Source organism: Sphaeramia orbicularis, chromosome 24, assembly GCF_902148855.1.
Source record: "Sphaeramia orbicularis chromosome 24, fSphaOr1.1, whole genome shotgun sequence".
NCBI classification, from domain to species: Eukaryota; Metazoa; Chordata; class Actinopteri; order Kurtiformes; family Apogonidae; genus Sphaeramia; species Sphaeramia orbicularis.
Genome location: NC_043979.1, coordinates 16,953,800 through 16,976,909, shown reverse-complemented (window position 1 = coordinate 16,976,909; position 23,110 = coordinate 16,953,800). Strand labels below are relative to the sequence as shown.

General features: G+C 36.7%; 1 protein-coding gene across 1 annotated transcript in view; it reads left to right on the top strand.

Moving 5' to 3' along the window:
- Positions 1 to 23,110, top strand: part of mmut (methylmalonyl CoA mutase) — a 50,591-nt gene that overhangs the window by 13,343 nt on the left and 14,138 nt on the right. Inside the window, exons 6-11 of the mRNA XM_030129058.1 lie at positions 725 to 973; positions 1,786 to 1,897; positions 8,275 to 8,390; positions 14,650 to 14,765; positions 18,117 to 18,248; positions 18,355 to 18,502. Of these exons, the coding sequence (XP_029984918.1) occupies positions 725 to 973; positions 1,786 to 1,897; positions 8,275 to 8,390; positions 14,650 to 14,765; positions 18,117 to 18,248; positions 18,355 to 18,502 (873 nt within the window). The remainder of the gene's footprint in view (positions 1 to 724; positions 974 to 1,785; positions 1,898 to 8,274; positions 8,391 to 14,649; positions 14,766 to 18,116; positions 18,249 to 18,354; positions 18,503 to 23,110) is intronic.

The window sequence follows — 23,110 nt, the reverse complement described above, 5'->3', positions numbered from 1 at the left end:
TGTTTTATTTATTTGGCTACTCTGCTGCTTGGCTAAAAGCTACTAAAACTTACTGCATTTTACTTTCTATTAATGTTTAAGTTCATTTACTTTACGGGTAAGGTAACAAAAAGACAAAAAACACAAAAAAGCTTCCATGGAAATATGTTCAAAGTTCAATTTTACTAAAAGTAATACGGCCGCCGCCCTGTGACGTTACAATATGCAAATTAGATGAGTAAATTTACTCCCATCATAAAGTTTGGGTCTTACCCAATATTTTTCTCCTTTACAGTACACTTTTATCTCTAACCACTTCCAAGCTGCAGCTTTTTGAAATCTTGACACGAAAATTTAATATTTTTTGAGAAAAATTCTGGCGCCTAAAGGGTTAACTTTTTTTTTTTTTTTCTTTAGGCTGTAACAACCATTATCCATACAAACCTGAAACATACAGGAAATAATGAACCAAGTTACACTTTCTTTGCATCAGAAGGAATTTCTCTTTTTGCCCGCAACTTGACATGCCTCCTTTTCTGCACTGGACTGTCCATATTGTGTTTTACATTTCTATATATAATGTACATAGTCTTGATATACATACTCTTTAGTGTTTTTTATATTTTTTTATCTAGCTGAGAACTACCTCTGAGAAAAAAATCATTATGACATAATAATAATAATAATAATAATAATAATAATAATAATGACAGTAAACATTCTTGTATGTTGAATCTTTTCTCAGGATCCGTACAACAACGTGATCCGCACAGTGATCGAAGCCATGGCAGCCGTGTTCGGCGGGACCCAGTCGCTCCACACTAACTCCTTCGACGAAGCTTTGGGTTTGCCCACTGTGAAGAGCGCTCGCATCGCCAGGAACACCCAGATCATCATCCAGGAAGAGTCGGGCATCCCCAAAGTGGCCGACCCTTGGGGAGGCTCCCACATGATGGAGACTCTCACCAACGACGTCTATAACAAAGCGTTACAGGTTTGTCACTGAACTTAGTCCATACATATTAGGGCTGCAGAATATATTGAAAAAATATCATTATCACAAAGACGTGTAATAATTTCTTTTCTTTTTTTTTTTTCCATTAACTTTCTGTTTTCCACACCATGGGGTACCAGAATGGTTTTCTCTACCACTTTAACATGCTAGTTTTTCTGGCAAAAAACTGAAGTTATGCTACTGCTGCTGGTTGAATGCAAGTTTACATGCTATTAATGTTGAAAAGATGTGAATATTTTCAGAGTACAACTTTGGGTAAGGCCTGAACACTTATATTTAAAGATTTTATTTTTATATGCAGTATTTAGCAAACCAGGCAAGCCATGGAATAATGTTTTGTTAAAGCTCTTATATGGTAGTACTCTGGCACTTTGTTATGAAATACATCCATGTCATTTACACATTGTCATGTGTGAATAAAATGACAAAATATTTGACAGTGTTTGTGTCTGAAGGTCTATGGTAGAAGTATCACCAGGTTCTTGGACAGAATTGTGGAATTGATAGTAGTGGTATTTTGTCTTAAATGATAAATAATTGAGTCAGCATACAAACAATTGGTTCATTTTAACATTAAGGAACATTTTTCTTAGTAGATGAAATTGATATTTAGGTGAATGAGAAATATCGCAATATTATCGTTTTTTTTGCAATGTTATCGTCATTGCAATGCTGCACACCCATATCGGATATCGCAAGTTTTGCCAATATCGTACAGCCCTAATACGCATGACCAATCAGTCTGTTCTTTTCTTCTTCTAACAGCCGACTGTTCGTGTCCTTATTTGCAGTTCATTAAAGACATTGAAGATATGGGAGGCATGGCAAGAGCCGTGGCCGAGGGCATTCCAAAACTTCGCATTGAAGAATGCGCGGCGCGAAGACAAGCCCGCATTGATTCAGGTATATCTCCAACGCCCTCATTTCTGTCTTCACCCTTGAGCTACCAGAGGCCTCTTTATAATTTTATCACATCGATGCCTTTGAATGACTATGTTTCCTTGTTAATCAATGCCGACCGCGGAAACATGCGATTATCAAGTGACCACTTCTTCTTGCAGTGTGAATCACAAAGCAGCGCACATGATCATATCACAGGTTGAATTCAGTTCAAAGCTGTTTGTTGATGTTGCGGTATTTACCAGTGTGTTTTTAATCGCATATTTAACCCTTTATAGGGCACTCATTGAAATACTCTGAAATTCAAAATGTCAACCTTAGTGAGTTACTGAATATCATTATCTACCTCCTTGTCAGTTGCTGTAACAATAGTCTCCCTCCTCTTGTCATAAAACTATAAAATCTCTCTGAATCACTGTATAGTGTTAAAAAACTAACATGCTCCTTGACCTCACTGCGGCACAGGATTGGCCCCATATTTAATCACAGTTCCTTAAAAAGTCTTAATAGTCTTGAAATTCCAAATCTACATTTAATACCTTATAAGTCTTTAAAAGGTATTCAATTTGATATGGTACAGTCATGGAAAAAATTATTAGACCACCCTTGTTTTCTTCTATTTCTTGCTCATTTTAATGCCTGGTACAACTAAAGGTACATTTGTTTGGACAAATATAATGATAACAACAAAAATAGCTCATGAGAATTTAATTTCAGAGCTAATATCAAGGCATTTTCCATGTTTTCTTGATAATAACCAAAATCACTTCAGTTCTTACATCAATATCTGTGGTATTGTACTGACAGAAACAGTGCTTTTAGGCATTCCATGTTTTCTTTTCTGTCTGTTTTAGTCACATGATACACACAGGAGTTAGTGCTTGATTGCATAACCATTGTTTTTGGTGACTTTTGATGGTCTAATAATTTTTTCTGTGACTGTAGGTCTTAATATTGCCATAAACTTGTTTGCTCTATTGTGTTTAAATTTGTCTGGGAAATGTCCAAGCTGCAAAGAAAGTAACGTTAGTCTACCCGTTCTAACCCAACAATTTATATTGAAATTAGGAACTTTGCAGCCCCCAGTGTTGCAGTAAATAAATACATTTTCCTAACTTTTAGGAGTCACCAATTTTTGCCAGTATGGCTTTGAAATGGGCATTAAATTCTGTTCTAAGTAGTCTTAAAGAAAGAAAGTAACAGTAAAGCAAAATTTATTTATATAGCACTTATACAGAGAAACCTCACAAAGTACTTTACAGATTAAAAGACATAAGACAGCAACACACAGAAAGAATACAAAGTGCAAAAATATAAAATATGAAATTCTAAAATACCCGATAAAATCAAGGAATACCCAAAAAGGTCTTAAAAAGTCTTAAATTTAACTAGTAGAAACCTGTAGGAACCCTGGTAATGTTTGCAGAAATGAACAAAAATAGCCACTTGCCTGATGAAGGGTTAAACTGAGCCTGCTCTGTATTTGTCTCTCTGTATGGAGCAGATACCTTCTCTCATTTATATTCATTGGATCACTGACTCACAGTTGCCAACATCTGTTTACAAGAGATGGTCTACCGCAGGTGTGTCGAGCTCCTTTGAGGACTATGTTCGGCCCTGAGATCGGATGTTTATTTCACTTACTATCAGATCAAGTCCTGAGATTTTTTTGCAGTTGTATAATAAAATGATACAGCTCAGTTTAAGTCTGTATCAGTGGAGGCTGGTTCAACATAGCAAATCCAGACTAATACATTTGTGTGTGGAGGCAAATTTTTGATATTTCAGTCAGGTCATGTTGTGTTTAGATGACATAAGCCTTTTGATTTTAACGTTGGACCAAGGTCTTGTTTTTTTTTTTTTTTTTTAAAGAATAGAGGGTATTTTTAAACAGAGGTATAACGGGCAGAATGGTCCAAAATGTTGTCACTACTAGGCAAGGCAAGGCAGGTTGATTTATATAGCACAGTTCATCTACAAGACAATTCAAAATGCTTACTAGATTAGGTTTGTTATCTGCTTTATATTTATCTCAGCGGAAAAAAAAAAATCTGTCTCTCATTAAATGAATTTGGCAACACAGTGAAACTTGTCCAAATGAAGGAGGACAAGAAAATACATTACAGAACAGTTTCAACACTCCTCTAACGAGAGCGGTAGTGGCAAATCTAGAATCCTCCAATAAGACCACGGCCTCTGGTCACCTGGTCACCAAAAGCTCAATTACCTATATTCACACTCACTAAGAGTAAATATAGTGAAGAAAAAATACATGAATGTTGACATACACTAAAGTTTATATATTGCTAGCCTCATCGCATAATTTCGCAAAATTGTTTTTAAAAAACACTATATGGACTAAAGTATTGGGACACATTAAATTCATGTTTCTTTTCTAACAGGTCTGGACTACAAAACAATAATGATAAATGTTATAATCTAATTTTATATTGTGATAAATATCATTGTATTGCATTGGTTAGTTTTGTTTAAGTTATCTTTGCTTCCTAAATGCCTCAGAGATGGTTGTTACTTAATTTCTCTCAACAATGATTTTTTTTGTTTTTTCGTTATCCATGACTATAATTTTAAATATTCTGCCACTAAATACTAAAATATTTTTCATGCTTTGACTGTAAATAATAACTTTCTACCACAACTAACCATCTACTTTCTTCACATCTCACTTAGGAGGAAAAATTTCCCATTAAACTTTAAGGAAATATTGATGTTTATATCTCAAATAAGCATGAACAGGACATCTTACGAGCTGTAGCCATGATGTATCTCAATACTTTTATCCATATATAGTCATGGAAAAAATTATTAGTCCACCCTTGTTTTCTTCAATTTCTTGCTCATTTTAATGCCTGGAATAACTAAAGGTAGATTTGTGTGGACAAATATGATGATAACAACAAAAATAGCTGATAAGAGTTTAATCTCAGAGCTGATATCTAGGCATTTTCCATGTTTTCTTGATAATAAACAAAATCACTTAAGTTCTTTCATCAATATCTATGGCATTGTACCGACAAAAACATGACACACAGGAATTAGTACTTGATTGAATGACCATTGTTTTGATGACTTTTGATGGTCTAATTTTTTCCACAATTGTAGTGTAACTCCAGGGCACAGGAAAGCAAAAATATTCTTCATTTGAGACACATTTTTGCTGTAATTAATATGTTTAACACAATGTTTAAATAGCTTTTTCTGTCTGGATCAGCTGCATGAGGTTAATCTGCTGTGTGTGATTACATACAGCAGGTCTGTAGTGTGATGATGATGTGGCTAAATACAAAATATTACATATTAGCTATATGCTATGTCTTTTTGCTTTAAAGAGTTCAGTTACCATGGAAACTCAAACACTAGGACCGTTTCCTTGATTCCCTCCTCAGTCTTCATGTTAGCTAACGTCACAGTCACCACAGAATCAACACTAACGTTCACATGCTGTGCTCTAATGAACGCTGTGTGTAAATAAAGTTTTTCTCAATCTTCTTATTCATGTCACGGAGTCTTTGCAGCATTCGTCACACATTGACATAGCCCAGTGGCAATGAAAATACAATTAATTGATCAGCATTATGGAGGATATTGTGATCTGTTTATTTTATTTTCCCCATGGGATCAATGCTAAACAAACATATACTGCCTTGCATTTCAATCAATGTAATTTGATCCTTTGTAAGTCAGGACCTTTCTCTAGCTTTGCATCTCCAAATATTGTAGTTACACGTTAAAGTTTCAGTAACATCTGGGCACAGTCAGGGGACTATGAACATGTTGGGTGATAAAAAAAAAACTTCACGATGGACTTATTTTGTCATTTGTAGCAGACGCTTAACTATTTGGGAATTCTAAAACCAACTTTACTGTTTCGAAATGATGTCTACAAAAAAAAAAAAGAGAGAGAGACGATTGATTTTCATTGTTTTAAAACACTATATTTGATGTCTATGTTTACATTTTTTGTCTCATACTTTATTTGCTCAAGAGAGTGCTGGTTTGTATCTCAACCTTAAAGATTATAGGTTTTAAACATTATTTATACTTATAAATATTCACTCCAAGTATGATATTGGGATAATATTAAATAATTTATGCTTGTCAGAATATCCTAATTACCAGCCTCGAGGACTTGAGAATTTACCCTACGCAACTAGAATCACTTTACCCTACGCAACCAGACTTCCCTTCATATTGATATCCCCCAATCCTAGACTGATTCTTTTTTTTTTTCTCACCAAAATTGCAGGAGTTGCAGTCAACAATATACCTGACACTATGGTAATGCTAATTTTGGCAACTTCAAGTGGAAACAGCAACTCGTTCTATGGTATCCCATGATATGTTCTTATGTCTTGGGCTCACTGTTGGTATTCTTGTTCTGAGAATCCATTCCAGTAATATTGTATCCCCTGAAATACCTCTCTTTAACTTCATTTGTTAAATGGAAATGAAAATAAAAATTTGATTGCAAAATAAAAGTGAAAACAGCAATTTTTGATATGCTGAAAAATTGACCAATTTTTGATGCCGTTTTTTTTTTTTTTTTTTTTTTTTTGGAGATGTTTTTCACAAAGATTTCTGTAAAATGTCTTTGTATGGCCTCAAAGTACTAAAAATACCCTTTCCATCCATGTATTACACTTATATACCAGGTAAATGTAGGCCGACTCCTTATCATCTGAACAATTTTTTTACCTTACGTAACCGCTTGACCATGTCCATCTCCATTGCTGTTCATATGAGGATGTTCGCCCTGTTTCTAGTGCACTTCTAAATGATGCTTTCATTTTCAGCCACTGGTGACCAAAACCATCGACTGATCTAAACTGTTTAATGCCTGTTGATCCACTAATCCTATTAATACATGCAAATAATTGGCGCAAAATACATATTGTCATCTTTTCATGGTCATCACGTATGACCCATATGGACGTTCAGAGGCTCCATAGTGAACGTAGAAACACAGTCATCTTCTGCAGCACTGATTCACCAGTAAAACCCATGGAGTTGGATCAGTGACAGTGAATGGAGACACTTGTTTTCACTTTCAGTTATTGATATCTTTACTGAAAAAGTCTTTTGTTCTTCAGTTTTCTCTGTTTCTGATGTAATAACCCTGAACTTTAATCTGAACTTTTATGAACATCTACATCAGGGGTGTCAAACTCATTTTAGTTCAGGGGCCACATTCAGCTAAATTTGATCTGAACTGGGCCGAATCAGTAAAATAATAACATAATAATATATAAATAATGTCGACTCCAAAATTTTCTCTATGTTTTAGAGTAATAAAAGTAAAATAAGCAATGAAAATGTTTACATCTACAAACTCTCCTTTCAAACAATGTGAATAACATGAACAAACTGAAACAATAAGTGTAACTTTAACAGTATTCTGCTTCAGTTTATCATTTCCACATGTTCATTATAACTTACAGATCACAGTGAATCTACAAATACATAAGACATTTAACAACAGGCGGAATATTGTTAACATTGTACTTCTCTTAAAACATTTCAGGTTGTTCACATTTGTTCAGGTTGTTCACATTTTTTGTGAAATTATACTTTGTTTTAGTGTAAATACATGAAAATATTTACATTTACTAAAAGAAAAAATTTGGAGTTGTGAGTATTTATAGATTATTATGATAGTATTTTACTGGTCTCACCCACTTGAAATTGAATTGGTCTGAATGTGGAACCTGAACTAAAATGATTGTTAATATCTTAGCGTAATTTTTGCATTTCACAAATTCATCCCAAGGGCCGGACTGGACCCTTTGGCGGACTGGATTTGGCCCCTGGGCCGCCTGTTTGACACCTGTGATCTACATAATCAGTGAAATGAAACATAGGGAAATAACTTTCACTGAAAAAAATACAAAATACAGAGGATAATATTATAATGAATGGTGATAAATTACTTAAGACAGGTTAAATAAAGGGAAAAACTCATTTGAGACCTGTCACAAAAGTAGCTATGGGTGTATGGGTTAAAGTAAGTGTTCTCTTATGTCTGTTGTTTTATAAGAAGTGGAATAGTGATTATTAACAATAAATATGGGAATTATTATTTTAATACCTGGATTTGGTCAGTTCATGACCTTTATTATTTGCAGTAATGTTACCCTCATTTTCCTGTAAATACAAATAAATGCTGATGATATTAACCATTGACCACCCATAGATGAATATTGAGAAGTAATATCATCAAGGATTTAATGATTTTGAGATTTCATGAATCTGTAGTCGTTTCTTCAGTTTCTGTTTTGTTTTTTTTTTTAATGGGATTCTTCATGTTTGATTTGCTCTTGTGGCCTTTGATTCATGTATGTGGTTAAAATGTTCCCTCTCAGGCTCTGAGGTCATTGTCGGGGTGAATAAATACCGTCTGGAGAAGGAGGAGACTGTGGAGGTGCTGGCTATAGATAACACCATCGTCCGTCAGAAACAGATTGAAAAATTGAAAAAGGTGAGTTCTCTCCTTTGAGTGTGTGAAATGTGTGTATTAACTGGTCATAACATACACAGCCATGCCAAAAAAAAAAAAAAAACTCCCTTGTTCTAATATTTAGCCTTATTTAGGATAAGGAACCAGTATACAAGATTTCTTTGTATGTATGAAACCATTAGTATGTGAATTGTGTACTATTTCTGATTCAGTATTACTATATGGAAGTACAGTGGGGTGAGGTGCTGGCTACAGATAACACTGTCATCTGTCAGAAACAGATTGAAAAACTGAAAAAAGGTGAGTTTTCTCCACTGAGAGGATAAAGATGCAGTTAGGTGATAGGTTAAAAGAAAAAGTTTTTACTCCCACAAGTTTTCCAGAGGTGGCGAAAGTGTCTCTTCAGAGGTTTTGAGATATTCTAGGATCGTTTTTTCCTCTTCTCAGGGAGCACAAGGTGACAGCAGGGTGGACTCTGGGTTTTGATGTCTGTACGTTGAGACATTGAGTTCGCTAAGTGGTTTCATACATGACTGAACAGAGCTTTAGTACCTGTATGATAAAGGCCCATTCATGCTCTATGTTAAAGACATATACGGACAGAGCGTTCTGTCCCTCCTCTGCGTTCATTACGTCCATATTTTTGTCCGTCCTCTGGGAGCTTGTGGATACAAACCCAAACTGAGAATATGGACCAGTACCACTGGGAACCACGGGGGCAGTATTGAGATTTGAAGACAATAATTTCCAGAAATGGCAGAACTTTTCAAAGAGCGACACTGTGAGTTGGTGAAAAGCTAACAACATATTTATGACAACTACCCTTTTAATTTTAACATTAGTAAATCCTCCTCTGTCTTCACAATGTTTGTTATTATTGACTTTCTTCTTCTCAAAAAAAGTTCCTGCAGGGTTTCTCCAGGGTCTTAAAAAGCCTTAAAAGTTTTGAATGTACAAATCTGCATTTAATACCTTTAAAAAGTCTTTAAAAGGTATTAAATTTGATATGATAGGTCTTAAGTTATGTTGCCATAAACTTGTTTGCTGTATTATATTTAAATGTCCAAGCTGCAAAGAAGTAACATTAGTCTACTTCGTTCCACCTGCTCCAACTTGACAATTTCTATTGAAACTAGAAGCACTCGGAGAGCGCAGACCTCCGCCAAGGCTGATCAGTGGGCTCCCCCATGGGCCCCCCCACCCCCGATCACCACCAAAATTTAATCATTTCTTCCTTATCCCATTTCCAACAAACCCTGAAAATTTCATCCAAATCTGTCCATAACTTTTTGAGTTATGTTGCACACTAACGGACAGACAAACAAACAAACAAACAGACAAACAAACAAACAAACAAACAAACAAACAAACCCTGGCAAAAACATAACCTCCTTGGCGGAGGTAATTAGGAACCAATTATCATCTACTTTGCAGCCCCTGGTGAGAAATGACTTGGAATGGTGAAAATCAAGGCGTTGGAGTAAATAAATATATTTTCCAAAATTTTACCATTATGGCTGTGAAATGGGCATTTAATTCTGTTTTAAGTAGTCTTAAAAAGGTCTTAAGAAGTCTTAAATTTAACCCGTAGGACCCTGTTCCTGGTATTCAGCCAGTATCTTAATTAAGAGTAGCGCCCTCTGGTGGATTGACAAACGTTCATTCCAACAGAACGAATGTACCTGTTTAAATATGTAAAGCGAGCATGAATGGGCCTTAAACTGTGATCTTCTTGACTCGTTCCATTGTCTTTTAAACACAACATTTACCAGACAAAATACGAAATACAAGCCAAAGTAAATTTAATATCACTTTTGCTTGTAATTTTCATTTTCATTATCATTATATATTTGGGATTGTACTTTAGAGTCATAAGTGCACCCCTTTTGTTAAGGGCTCATCTGAGCACCATTGTAGGCATTGGGGTAAATGTACGCAGGTGAAAGGCTCCTCCACTGTGGAGACTGAAGGGTACCTGGAGTGAATTTTCATTGTTAGCTATCGCAAAAGATCATGTGTAATATTAGTGGTTCCATCCAGTAACTTACGTCATAGTCCATTGTCAAGTACATGCGAGTACTAAACAGCAGTTGAATGTAGCAAAGTATTTGTATTTCGTTACTGTATTTAAGTAGATTTTTACGTATCTATACTTTACTTAAGTAAAAATAATAATACATACTTTAGATTTTTCTCTGTTACATTTTGCAGCAATGATCTGTATTTTCTACCCCACTTCATTTCTACAATTTATGCCGTTACTTGTTACATTTTATGAACATAATATCCTCAAAACCTTGCATGTAAAAATAGTTCTTCTACTGATTGTGTTGTGGCGTTATGTGCCATCACATCAGGTGGCTCTATTAGCTTCAATGATGGCAGAGCATGCGCTTGGTAGCTGAACCTTCATTTCAATTTGTGTGTAAAGTGCAGATGTCAAACTAACACTGTGAAGTCAATCATGTTGAAAGGACAAGTAAAACCAAACTTATGAGACACAATAAAAACATAATTATTTGGCAATAGTGTCATTACGTTTGGTGCAGGTTCAGAGTGGTCACTGACCCTGTGCAGCAGACACCAGTCTAAAATGACACATTACCAGTTAGTGCTGGGTTGCGTCTTTAGGACAATGGCAGAGTCCCAAGTTTATGGTTGCACAGCAACAACAAGCGCAGAAATCCCAGAAATCCACTAAGTCTTGCTCACTGACTGCTGCCTGTTTATTCACACTCATCAACCGGAATCAACGTGGGCTCTCCATAGGTTCTGTCCCTGCAGGTAATTCACACAATAAAAAGGTCCAGTGTAGTGCATTTATTGCAATTTTTTTTTTTTTTTTTTTACTAAATTTGTACCGCTCTTGTTTAGTTACACACAAAGCACAATTAATGCTGTAAACATGACCAGTACAGCTACCCTTTAAAGAGGCTGGCACAGTGCTGACTTCTGCCTTCCACAGGCCACAACATGTGTTTGTAGTCAGACCTTAATGCAGTGGTTCCCAACCATGACCCCATTTTAACATCACAAATGTCTAGCGACCCCAGACATTTTTAAAATTAATTTGTTTTTGATCCTGTGATCATGTTTGCTATACTATGTTGCAAATAAATGTAAATTTTAGATGACATTTAGTCTATATAATGTATATTATTATGGACGAAGGCAGAAAAGCCAGGTGTTGATTTCTGCACAAGGTGAGAATTTTATTTTCCTTGGTCAGGATATGTACACTCAGTCCAGCTTGGATTTACAAGGCTGACAATTAATACTGAACAAACAATAACTCAAACTATGAATTATGAAAGAGCTGCAGCATCTGAAACCTCCCACAGTGAACATTTGAAAGATAAACAGAACCACAGTGCTTCAGTTTCAGCTTCACAGTTTGTCATGCCTTTAATGGATTGTGATTGTTTCTTTCAACTCACCATATATTTGTATTCGTACGTTTTTATTTTTTTATTTTTGTCAATTACTAGAAATTTCAGGCGACCCCATTTGAATTCCAGGTGACCTTACGTGGGGTCGTGACCCCAAGGTTGAAAAACACTGCCTTAATGTTTAGAGTTTAGCTTTGTGATAGTTCCAGGAATTTATTAAACCTCATCTTGACTTCTTGTTGAGCCTCCAGGTTGTTTGATAAAATCATGTATTCATGCAGTCTTTCCATGAGTTATCTCAGGACTAGAGTGAACTCAGGTCGAAACCGTTAAGCTCCGATAACCCATTTTTCCAGAATTCTGAATAAACAGACTGGAGAAAAACCTCTCCCTTCTATCACCTGCTCTGGTCTCTACAGTTTCTCCATATCTGATACTTCATGGGTAGAGATGTGATTATTATTATTTTTTTAATGTCACAATTAACGGTAAATTGCTGACCACAAATCGTAACTAGAAGCACTCGGAGAGCGCAGACCTCCGCCAAGGCTGATCAGTGGCCCCCCCCGTGGGCCCCCCCACCCCCGATAACCACCAAAATTTAATCATTTCTTCCTTATCCCATTTCCAACAAACCCTGAAAATTTCATCCAAATCTGTCCATAACTTTTTGAGTTATGTTGCACACTAACGGACAGACAAACAAACAAACAAACAAACAAACCCTGGCAAAAACATAACCTCCTTGGCGGAGGTAATAAATAGAATAGAATAGAATAGAATAGAATAAGCTTTATTGTCAGTACACAGGTTTTTCAACAAAATTACAGCAACAGTGTATTATGCATCTATATACAACACAATAAAACACAGACATACATTAAAAGCAGAGAAGATATATCTATCTATATATATATAAAATAAATTTTATATACATACATACATATATATATATATATATATATATATATATATATATATAAAATTTGTTTTGTTTTTTTTAAATGTAGTGGGCAATAGAGATATGTGCAAATTACAGATGGACTGTATGACAAGGTAAGAAACTTTAAAATCTAAAATTAGTATTAAAAACAAAAAAGTGTGCCAATGTTAGTGCTGCCACGATTAGTTGATGTAATTTACCATGAAAATTAGTCAACAGCAATTTTTTGAGTCTACCCGTCATTTTACTATTGACTGATCCGTGCGTACCTCATTCATTCCCCCACCCCCGCCCGCTCTTATGTGGAAAACATCCAAGTTTGGTAATATTTTATTTATTTATATTGTTTACATTTGTCATGGTACAGGTAACATTTTATGTTTTAGCCCTTGAGTTGTATTCAAAATAAAATGGACACCACAAAATAACAAACTGTTGATTTTTTTTTAAAAATTGGACATTTAGATTATGTTTATGCATTTGGCAGATGCTTTTTTCCAAAGCGACTTACAGGGGAAAACCAATTAAATCACTCAACCAATCAAATTTTATTTATATAATGCCAGATCACAAAAAAAGTTATCTCATGACACTTTATATATAGAGTTGGTCAAACCCAGACTCTAAGCCAATTACAGAAACCCAACAGAATCCTCCAGGAGCAAACACTTGTGACTGGTGACAGTGGTGAGGAAAAACTTCCCTTTAACAGCAGAAACCTGGAGCAGACCCAGACTCCCGGAGGATGGCCGTCTGACTTGACCAGCTGGGGTTAAAGAGAGAGGGTAAAGAAAGAGAAAAAGAGAGAGCGATAGAGATAGAGACTGGGGGAGAAGGGGGGAGTAGGGGGAGACACATGGAGGCAGTTGAAGATTAGTCGACTAATCAAAAAACTAGTTGAAAGATTAATTGTTAGAAAATTAGTTGTTAGTGGCAGCACTACCCCATATATCAATGTAAACATATATGTGTAAGGCATGAGGTACAATATTATGGGAATTATTTAAATACTCCCCCCCAGAATTTTTAACATTTTGTCCACGTCTTTAGAGCACAAATTTGTACCTCCATAGTAAATCTCAACAGTAGATTTTAATGCCAAAGAGGCCATAAAGCATATGTAACTCTGCTCCCATATGTCTAATGGTGCCATTCAAATGAAAATGTAAAAAAAAAAAAAAAAAAGTTTCCGGCTGAGTTTCTACTGTCTGATCTCATGTCAGTCTTAACTAAACCACCTTTTTCTCTGTTCAGAGCTGATCGTCTCAGTTCCTTTTCTTCCTCCGTCCTTCAAGCCGTTGTTTTGTTCATCGATTTTTATTCTGTTGTCACATATCTCTCATATTAGTATGAAACAGGCAAAAATATAGAGGTAGTGTTCACATCCTGAGAAACGGATTAAGCAGTGAGTGGTCTTCATTCATTCTATGCATGTAAGAACAAAAACATCAACTTAAGCGTTCACCTTCATTTGCATTAGCTTCAACTGCATTATATAATGACAAATGACTTACAGACACCTCTCAACCACACTGGAAATACCAGAAGGGTGATTTTCTTGTTAACCTTCTGTTATTGATCAGATGTCCTGGCCTTGTAATGGCATTTAAAGAATAGCACTCAGTCAGGCAGAAAGAAGTGCCATTCAATGTAGAAAAAAACTGAATGCTGTTTGTACCGGAGGTGTATTACTACTTCGATCATGTATATACGCAGGTGAGGGGCCGTTCTCATTCAGTGGCATAACGAATAGAAATATGCTATTGTTTTGCTTGAACATAACCAGGTCATTGTGGATAAAGTTATTTGTCTTTAAGTAATCTGTACAGACCGGAGAAGTGCACCTTGCATCTGCTGAAAGGCACACAATGCATATAACAAGAAATGTATTTCCAAGGCTGAAGCATGTGAAGACTCTCATATAGTTCGTTCTTTGTCTGTCTTTTAGGTGAGGGAGACTCGTGACCCAGAGGCAGCAAAGAAATGTCTGGATGCCATTGAGGAGTGTGCACAGAGCGGGAATGGAAACCTTTTAGCCTTGGCTGTGGAAGCAGCTCGAGCCAGGTCACAACTCTCACAACCCTCAATCACTCATGTCGGGCATTGTAATGACACTTTTATGTTTGTGCCTCTAAAGGCTGAAGTGAGCTATTTCTTGATCATGATTGTTAAGGCTGAAGGCTCTACAGGGTGCCTCAAAAAAAAAAAAAAAAAAAAAAGTATATATCTTTTTCGCCTGTTAGTAGCTCCAGCATGTCATTGACCCTCACAGTTTAGAAAATGAATGAATGAATGAATGAATGGATGGATGGAGTAACCTGCATGGCAAACATGGTATGAATCTCAAGTGTTTCCTTGGAAAAAAAAAAAAAAAATTCTGCCTCTCATGTACAAAAGGTTAATCAAAACGTGAATCCCCTCCATTTTGTAATGGTACACAGCCAGTGATACACTAATTAGTATCTCTAATTTCCTCTTAAGTATGTATTTTTTCCAGTACATGCCATTTGCTGATAGAGCTACAGACATGGATTATCAGGAATACAAAAGACGTCCATTCAACCAGAACATTCCTATTATGTTGAGCATGGATTCAGTACCGCATTTCAATGTGCCAAGCATGTTTTGCTTGATCAGTCCTATTCAATCAACCTGTTTGTCATCGTCCAAATCTCCTCCTTGCACTGATTCACCCAAAATACAGCTGAACAATGTCTCCGTGAGCTGAACTTACAAAAGCTAATTTTAGTTCCAGTCAAATAAAATGCGACTGAGTATCTTCGGTTAGTCTGTTAAATCCTATGTGTTGCTCTTCATCAGGATATCACCAACATTAAAGGGATATTTAGAACTAAAACTGACAATAAAAAATGGTGTAGCATTATTTATTTTGTGCAGTTGCAAAATGAAGGGGTTCCCATTTTGACTGGGGTTCTGAATATTTATAGGTGACACATGATAAATAATGCGTCGTGCTTCTAAGTCATGCATCTTACTTAATTTCCCTTTCTTTTTAAATGATCAGCATAAACACACATCTATGACCTGCGATTTACTGGGTGTGTGGATACATTGCACCACTGCACAAAAACATAATTTTACTGATGGGGCGTGAATAGGAATCATCCCGTCAGTTACTGGCACCAAAACTACAACGACAGAAGATGCTGGTGCAATGTCCGTGCTTCTGGCAGCACATTGTTAAAATGCACCAGCAAAGATGAATGCTAACATAATCTAACACTGCTTGAATAGTTGTAGTGTTAAAAGTGGTGTCTGACATGTGTTCATTAATCACTATTTCCAATGTGTGAACAGGCCATAATATACACAGCCCGAAAAAAAAAAAAGTCCCATGTTCTAATATTCAGCCTTAACCTTATTTAGGATAAAGAACCAGTACACAGCATTTTTAGTGGGTCTGAACCCAGTAGTATGTGAATTACAATTACTGTATGGACGGACAGTATGGACACCTTCAGCAGTGGATCCATAAAGATATATTCGACTGTGACTTCAGACAAAAGACTGGTGAGTGTTAGTGTGGTTTGTGTATGTAGTACATATTTTTAGGGATGTAATGGTAGAGAAAATTTTCAGTTTGGTACGTTTTTGGTACAGGGGTCTTCGGTTCACTACATTTTCAATACGTTTTCGGTACAGTGAAGGAGACCAGTTTCACAAATTTGACATGTTCCCAGAAATACAACTGATCTTAACGAAACAATGCCAGCGCACCGCTCTTGTTTTGTTGACTTGTCTCTCTCCATTGACATAACTGACAGGGAATCTGAAATGCTCCCAAATCAGAGACCTTAGAGAAGACAGAGGGTCTTCCAACTCTGGCTTTGTCCCTGTGACACTGCTCTGAGCTGCATACTGGTTCACCTTCAGCATGTGTATGGTGCGTGTACTGCTTAGACATCCATCTAGGATATCAAATATTGCACATGGGTTCTGTTTGCAGCCACCCTGCTCATTCTCTGTCCGTTCTGCTTCCAGGTTCATTTGGAAACTTAAGGCGAGTGTTTGTGTTCTTCACATAGGCTACATGTATTCGTTCGGTACACCTCCGTATTGTATTGAAGGCCCTGAACTGAAACCGTTTGGTACAAACGAGTGCACCGTTGCACCCCTACATAGTATAGGTGTTCAGAAGTACTCTTTGTGTTGCTATATGTGTGTGTTGCTCAGCAACCATTCTGCCGAAGGCTGCTGATGAACTGCTTTGCTTTACATTCATTTGTTATCAATCAAGCTACACCTTTTGGCACAAAAATGTCATATTGCAATTTGATTCTATTTCAGTTATCAAGGAAAATGAACAAATGACTGATGTTTTTGAGTATTCCTTTTAAATCAATTATAAAAACTACATGCAACCATTAAATTTCCTCCTGGGGATTAATAAAGTTCGTCTGTATTTGCAAATTAGTGTAAAATGTACGAAAACATTGCTACTTTTATTTTGCACTTTTTGAAGTACACATACTGCTCACACACACACACACCTTTTGCAAGATTAACTGTGCAAAACAACAAATAAATATATTTTTTGTTTCCATCTGTTTATTTTATAAAACTAAGCCAAATATAAGGAGTACTGTTTGTGTTGTGCTGAATAACACCTCTTAATCATTGTAAAATAACCGTAAACCACCAGTTTATGACTCCATTTACATACATTATAAAACCCTTTTATAAAGCAAAAATTAAGTCTGGCAGATGCCGTGCCACAGTGTAACCGTATCAAACTTGTGAGAACTTACAGAATGTTCCCAGGGTCCTCTATTGCTTGTGATCTTACTTCACATGCATATTGTGCACTATAACATGGCTGCAGGGTGTTTTTCTCCAAAGCTATTTGTAGTCAGTCACTTTCTTTACCCAAGGCTGTTGTGCCAAGTGTAAACATGTCCAAGACAATCCAAATAATGCCTACAGCATGATGCATTTACCGTGGTGGGAAAAAAAAAAGACTTTACCCGTCCTTGTCAGTCATTGTTTTTCAAAGCCTCTACAGCATGCAATGCAAATCCCAAGTGCAGCTTGAAGGAAGTGGACTCTCATACTGTGCTCATCGTACTATAGGTTATATGCGATATTGTCAACCCACATAGTGATCACACTGAAACAGTAAGAGGCACTGACAAAGCACGACGAAGGTTACTTAACGTAACAGCTTTACATTATGCAGTATGTGTCCCTGTCACGTCAACCAAGTCCCATGGCATTCTACTTCCGTAAGACCTCATTAATCCTTCTCTACATATTAAGATACAGTTTTTGTATATTTACATGGTCACACATGTATTTCAGCAGCTGAAGTAAGTGCACTAAAAAGAAAAACCAATGTGCATCTTGTGTCCTATTGCAAATTATAGAATAGGGATGGAGCTGTTTTCTGTTCTGCAGGTGCTCTGTTGGTGAAATAACTGACGCCATGAAGAAGGTGTTTGGGGAACACAAAGCCAGCACCAGGATGGTGAGTGGCGCCTACCGCAGTGAGTTCGGGGAGCATGAGGAGATCACCTTGGCACACAACAGGTAGAAAACAACAGCATTAAGAAGCACGCCGACCGATTAATTAATTTGTTTGAGTTTAATAGATGTTTGTTTGTTTGTTTTTTTTTTTTTTTTTTTTTTTACTCAGAGTTGCCGAATTTAGGAAGCATGAAGGGCGTAACCCTCGACTCCTGGTGGCGAAGATGGGACAAGACGGTCATGATAGAGGAGCGAAAGTTATCGCTACTGGATTTGCTGACCTGGGCTTTGATGTGGACATAGGACCACTGTTTCAGGTGTGTATTATTTAAGGAAAACACAAGACTAGAAAATAAACTAATTAAATAATATATTCTATAGTAATGGTGGATTAGCAATAGTAATGGATGTTCAAATGGGGGTGTTGAAAATAATAGAAGTGCTCTTGCCTGTCTCCATCATCATAGACCGTAGCGTTACTTACTGAGCTACCCGTCCAAATGCATTTCAGGTGCAGATTTATACGCCTCAACCTTCTCCTATCTCTTACATTGGAGTGGGGGTCATTTATGACGAGAGTCTATATGGTAAAGGGCGTTAAATCTAAATTAAAGTGCAATCATGAAGAGACAGCTATTCAAGCAGTATTTGGTTCTGTATGAAAAACACACAGGCAGCCACAGAAGGTATGTACTGTATTATTAAACAGTGAGAACTATAGAACTTCGTGGACAGAATATGAAATATCTTTGAGTTGCCGTGGAACACAGCCAGTGATTGAGTAAATCACACAAAGTTGTCAAACATAGGCCTATACCTCTACTGTATCCTGTTGTTTCTCATTTGAAATTATTTGGAATGCAATGGAATTCAATGCCATAACTGAGTCCAACCTTATTTAAGCCAAGTCTGCTGTGGTTCCAAAAGTGGTCACAATAATGAGGTAAGATAAGATACTTACATAAGATAAGATAAGATAAGATACTTTATTGTCATTAACCCTTTCATGCATACTGGTCACTACAGTGGACAGTTATTCTCCAGCTCTTCTCTTATATATTCATGGGTTTTGTTGTTTTAGTTCCATATCAACCAACACAGATGACGCTTAGGCATCATCCCATAATACATTGTAATTCATACTATTACTGTAACTTTGCAGATCAGGTTGATAATCCTGATCTGCAGTAACATGTGTTAAATCAATTGCTTATTGTTATTAGACAGTAATCAACAGTTTTCTTAATTAGAAAGGGTTTTTTTTTGCATATTGTCTGCATGAAGTTAGTAATAACTAGTATTAGAGTATGATAAAATGTGAGAAAACATCAGATTAGCTGCATGAAAATTGTTTTTATTTCATACTTTATCACTTTTTGGTGATGGGTTTTAAATACATGTTTTTTTGCTTCAAAAATTGGTGTCCAGCTGAGTGGACATTTTTGTAACTCCATGAAAAATAGGTTCATAAAAAAATTTCAGTCGCATTGTTTTTTTCATGCCTAAAGAGGAATAAAAACACTCAGGAAAAAAACTCAACTAAGGTTCTCATAATTCATGCATGAAAGGGTTAAACAAAATGTACAGTGAAATTTAGGTGCACTGTCAGGATGCTGACTCATAAATAGTAATAGTAATAAATAGTAATAATAACTATAAAAATATCTAATAAAAACAAAATATGCATCACTCACATATCAACATCCATTCATTTATCACACAGCAATACGTCACACACACATTAGTGCCAATGTATGCAGTGCAATGTTCAAAATAGTGCAAATAAAAATGTCTGCACATAGGTTAAATTGTATTCATTTTATTAGTGTATTATAATTAAAAAAAATACAGTTTTATGGGATCCAGCCCTGGACCCCACCATTCCCCTACCTTCCCCGCTCCCATTTTTTTCTATATCCACCACTGGTATGGTATAGAACTGGAAATGAAGAAGAATCTGTACACAACACACTGACATTGACCCTCTGCTTTTAACCCCTCACTGGCTGAACATGCAGGAACACACCACACACTGCAGACTAGGAACAGTGGATTGCCATGTCAGGCGTCCGGGCAGCAAATGTTGGGTTAAGCGCCTTGCTCAGCGGCACATTACACAACCAACCCTTCAGTCGCACGCCGCCTCTAGGCCTCAGCTGCCCCCTTAAATGTGCGTAACGGGTCCAAACAACTTGTAGCGATTACTGAGACACAACAGGACACGCTGGACATCACATGGGCAAATCCATTACATATATATATATATATATATATATATATATATATATATAAGCCGCGAGGTCTTTGTTGATGCACTTCAGAGTTCCCTTGTCTATTGTGTGTTGAACAGAGAGAAGATAAAGTGGCTCAGATGACATGTGTGGTCTGAGACACTGCGCTCCATGCATTAGTTCTCACACTTTGTCTAATTTCACTACTCCTGATCATACGACTCGGTGGGAGTGCCGCCTCTGGCTCTGTGTGAATTCACAAAGAAAAAGAGGAGCCTGGACTAAAGTGTTATCATTTACACAACAGTAAAAGTCAGACTGATCTGGTGGACAGAGATGAGCACTAGTTCAACTAAATGAATGTATAATATGTGATAAATTGCCTTTGAGAGCTTTTATGTTTTATTTTTCTATAAATATGAAATGTATATAGATTCAGTTGTGGAAAAAATTATTAGACCATCAAAAATCATCAGAAACAATGGTTACACAATCAAGTACTTACTCCTGTGTGTATCATGTGACTAAAACAGACAGAAAAGAAAACATGGAATGCCTAAAAGCACTGTTTTTGGCAATACAATGCCATAGATATTGATGTAAGAACTTCAGTGATTTTGGTTATTAGTCCAAAAAGGTTCATACTATCTACCAGAACTTATACAGATTTCCTTTTCTTATTTGTCAGACAGATGGAAAAAGAGTTTAATTCTTTTACCTTGACATGTTTCCACTAAAACCTGTAGCCTTCCTCAGAAGGGTCACTTGTTGTTTCTGTGACGTGTCATTGTCAGCTGTTTTATCCTGGTTTGCCAGGCAACAGGGGGCGATTATGCCCCCTACTGCCTGGCATCCCACAGAGGACCGCGTCCCAGGTGTGGGTATAACGGATCACTGCGAAAAACAAAATCATATTATGGACTGGGAAGAAGCCACAGTCATCTGCTCTGAACAAATACCACCAATGGATCAGGGAGGCCATAGAGATCAGAAAACGGCCCCCGAGGACCATGAACAGGGATGAGGGATCCTACACCTTATCCCACACCTGGGACACGGTCCTCTGTGGGATGCCAGGCAGTAGGGGGCATAATCGCCCCCTGTTGCCGACAAACCAGGATAAAACAGCTGACGATGCATCACAGGAGCAACAAGTGACCCTTCTGAGGAAGGCTACAGGTTTTAGCGGAAACATGTCAAGGTAAAAGAATTAACTCTTTTTCCATCTGTCTGACAAATGACAAAGGAAATCTGGATTTTGGTTATTATGAAGAAAACATGGAACATGGCTAGATATCAGCTCTGAAATTAAACTCTTATGAGCTGATTTTGTTGTTATCATTATATTTGACCAAACAAATGTACCTTTAGTTGTATCAGGCATCAAAATGAACAAGAAACTGAAGAAAACAAGGGTGGTCTAATAATTTTTTCTGTGACTGTATGTCAGGAGTTCCGTCCGTTCTTGATTTTCATCTAACCCATTTCTTGGACACTCTTCACCCAATTCTTTTCAAATTTCACACACATGTTATTTACATGTACCTTCCTCACTTTTCTTGAAATTTAAGACTCAAAAGTAATCCCTGGGTAGGTGGTGTAACAGGGGCAGGAGGAGCAAAGGGTTGTGCAATTGGGTGGGGGTATTGGCAGGTACCGCTTAGTTTTTCCCTTGTTTTATTTTTTTTAGGGCTGTCAAAATTTACTCATTAACGCAGATTAATCCATCATCATGATTGATCTGATTAAAAATTTTAACACAGTTAACCCATCTACAGTGCAGAATGACTCTGAACGTCCGCCAACGCATTTGTGGCAGTTTGTCCAAGTAGAGTTACCGTTGTGCATGTGCAAATGGACAGTTGATCCGGTAGCAGCAGGCAGTAGAACCAACCCATAAAGATGGAAGACCCTGAACTGTACGTTGGCTGTCTGGATGAAAATATGAGGACAAAAAACGCAAGATGGAACAGTTGTTTCAAGTTGTTTTGTTGAAACTGTTGAAGGTGTTTAATAAACACGTCAAGTGCATACATATACCCTTGTTTTTTGAGTCTGTTTGCTCGTGCAAAATGAAATGCGGTTAATATAGATTAAAAATGAATGATATTTAATTATGATTAATTGAAATTAATCCCCAGCAACCCTGTGATTAATCTCATTAAAAATTTTTATTGTTTAACAGCACAGTATTTTTTATTTCCCATGGTTCTCAGGCCAGTTTTAAGTAGGTTGCCTCAGCGTCTGTTGCTTTAAGTGCATTTGAGTTTTGGCTTCTTATGCTTTTTAACTGCACCATCATGTGGACAACATACCAGGGTGGCAGGATGGTTGTGGTGGTTTTGATGGGTCTGCTGGACCCTGGAGGACTTCTTTGGAGGGTTTTTATATATTTCCAGTATTTGTAGAGCCTCTGGGCTTGTGATATAATGGGAAAAGAAATGAAAATCTTATTTTCACTGTGTCTTCCCACTGACTTTTGACATAACACATTATTTAGTCATCTTTGTTTGCAATTTCTTCAACCATCGTCTCTGACTACTGGTCGATTTCATTTTAGATTTTATATGTAGCTTCTTGGGACAACGTCTACAAAGTCTGGTCACAGTTTTGACATATTTTGATTTTTGAATTTTTGACAAATTTTTGAAAGATTCAAAAATTGCCAGTCAAAAGTTTGGACTCACCTGGTTT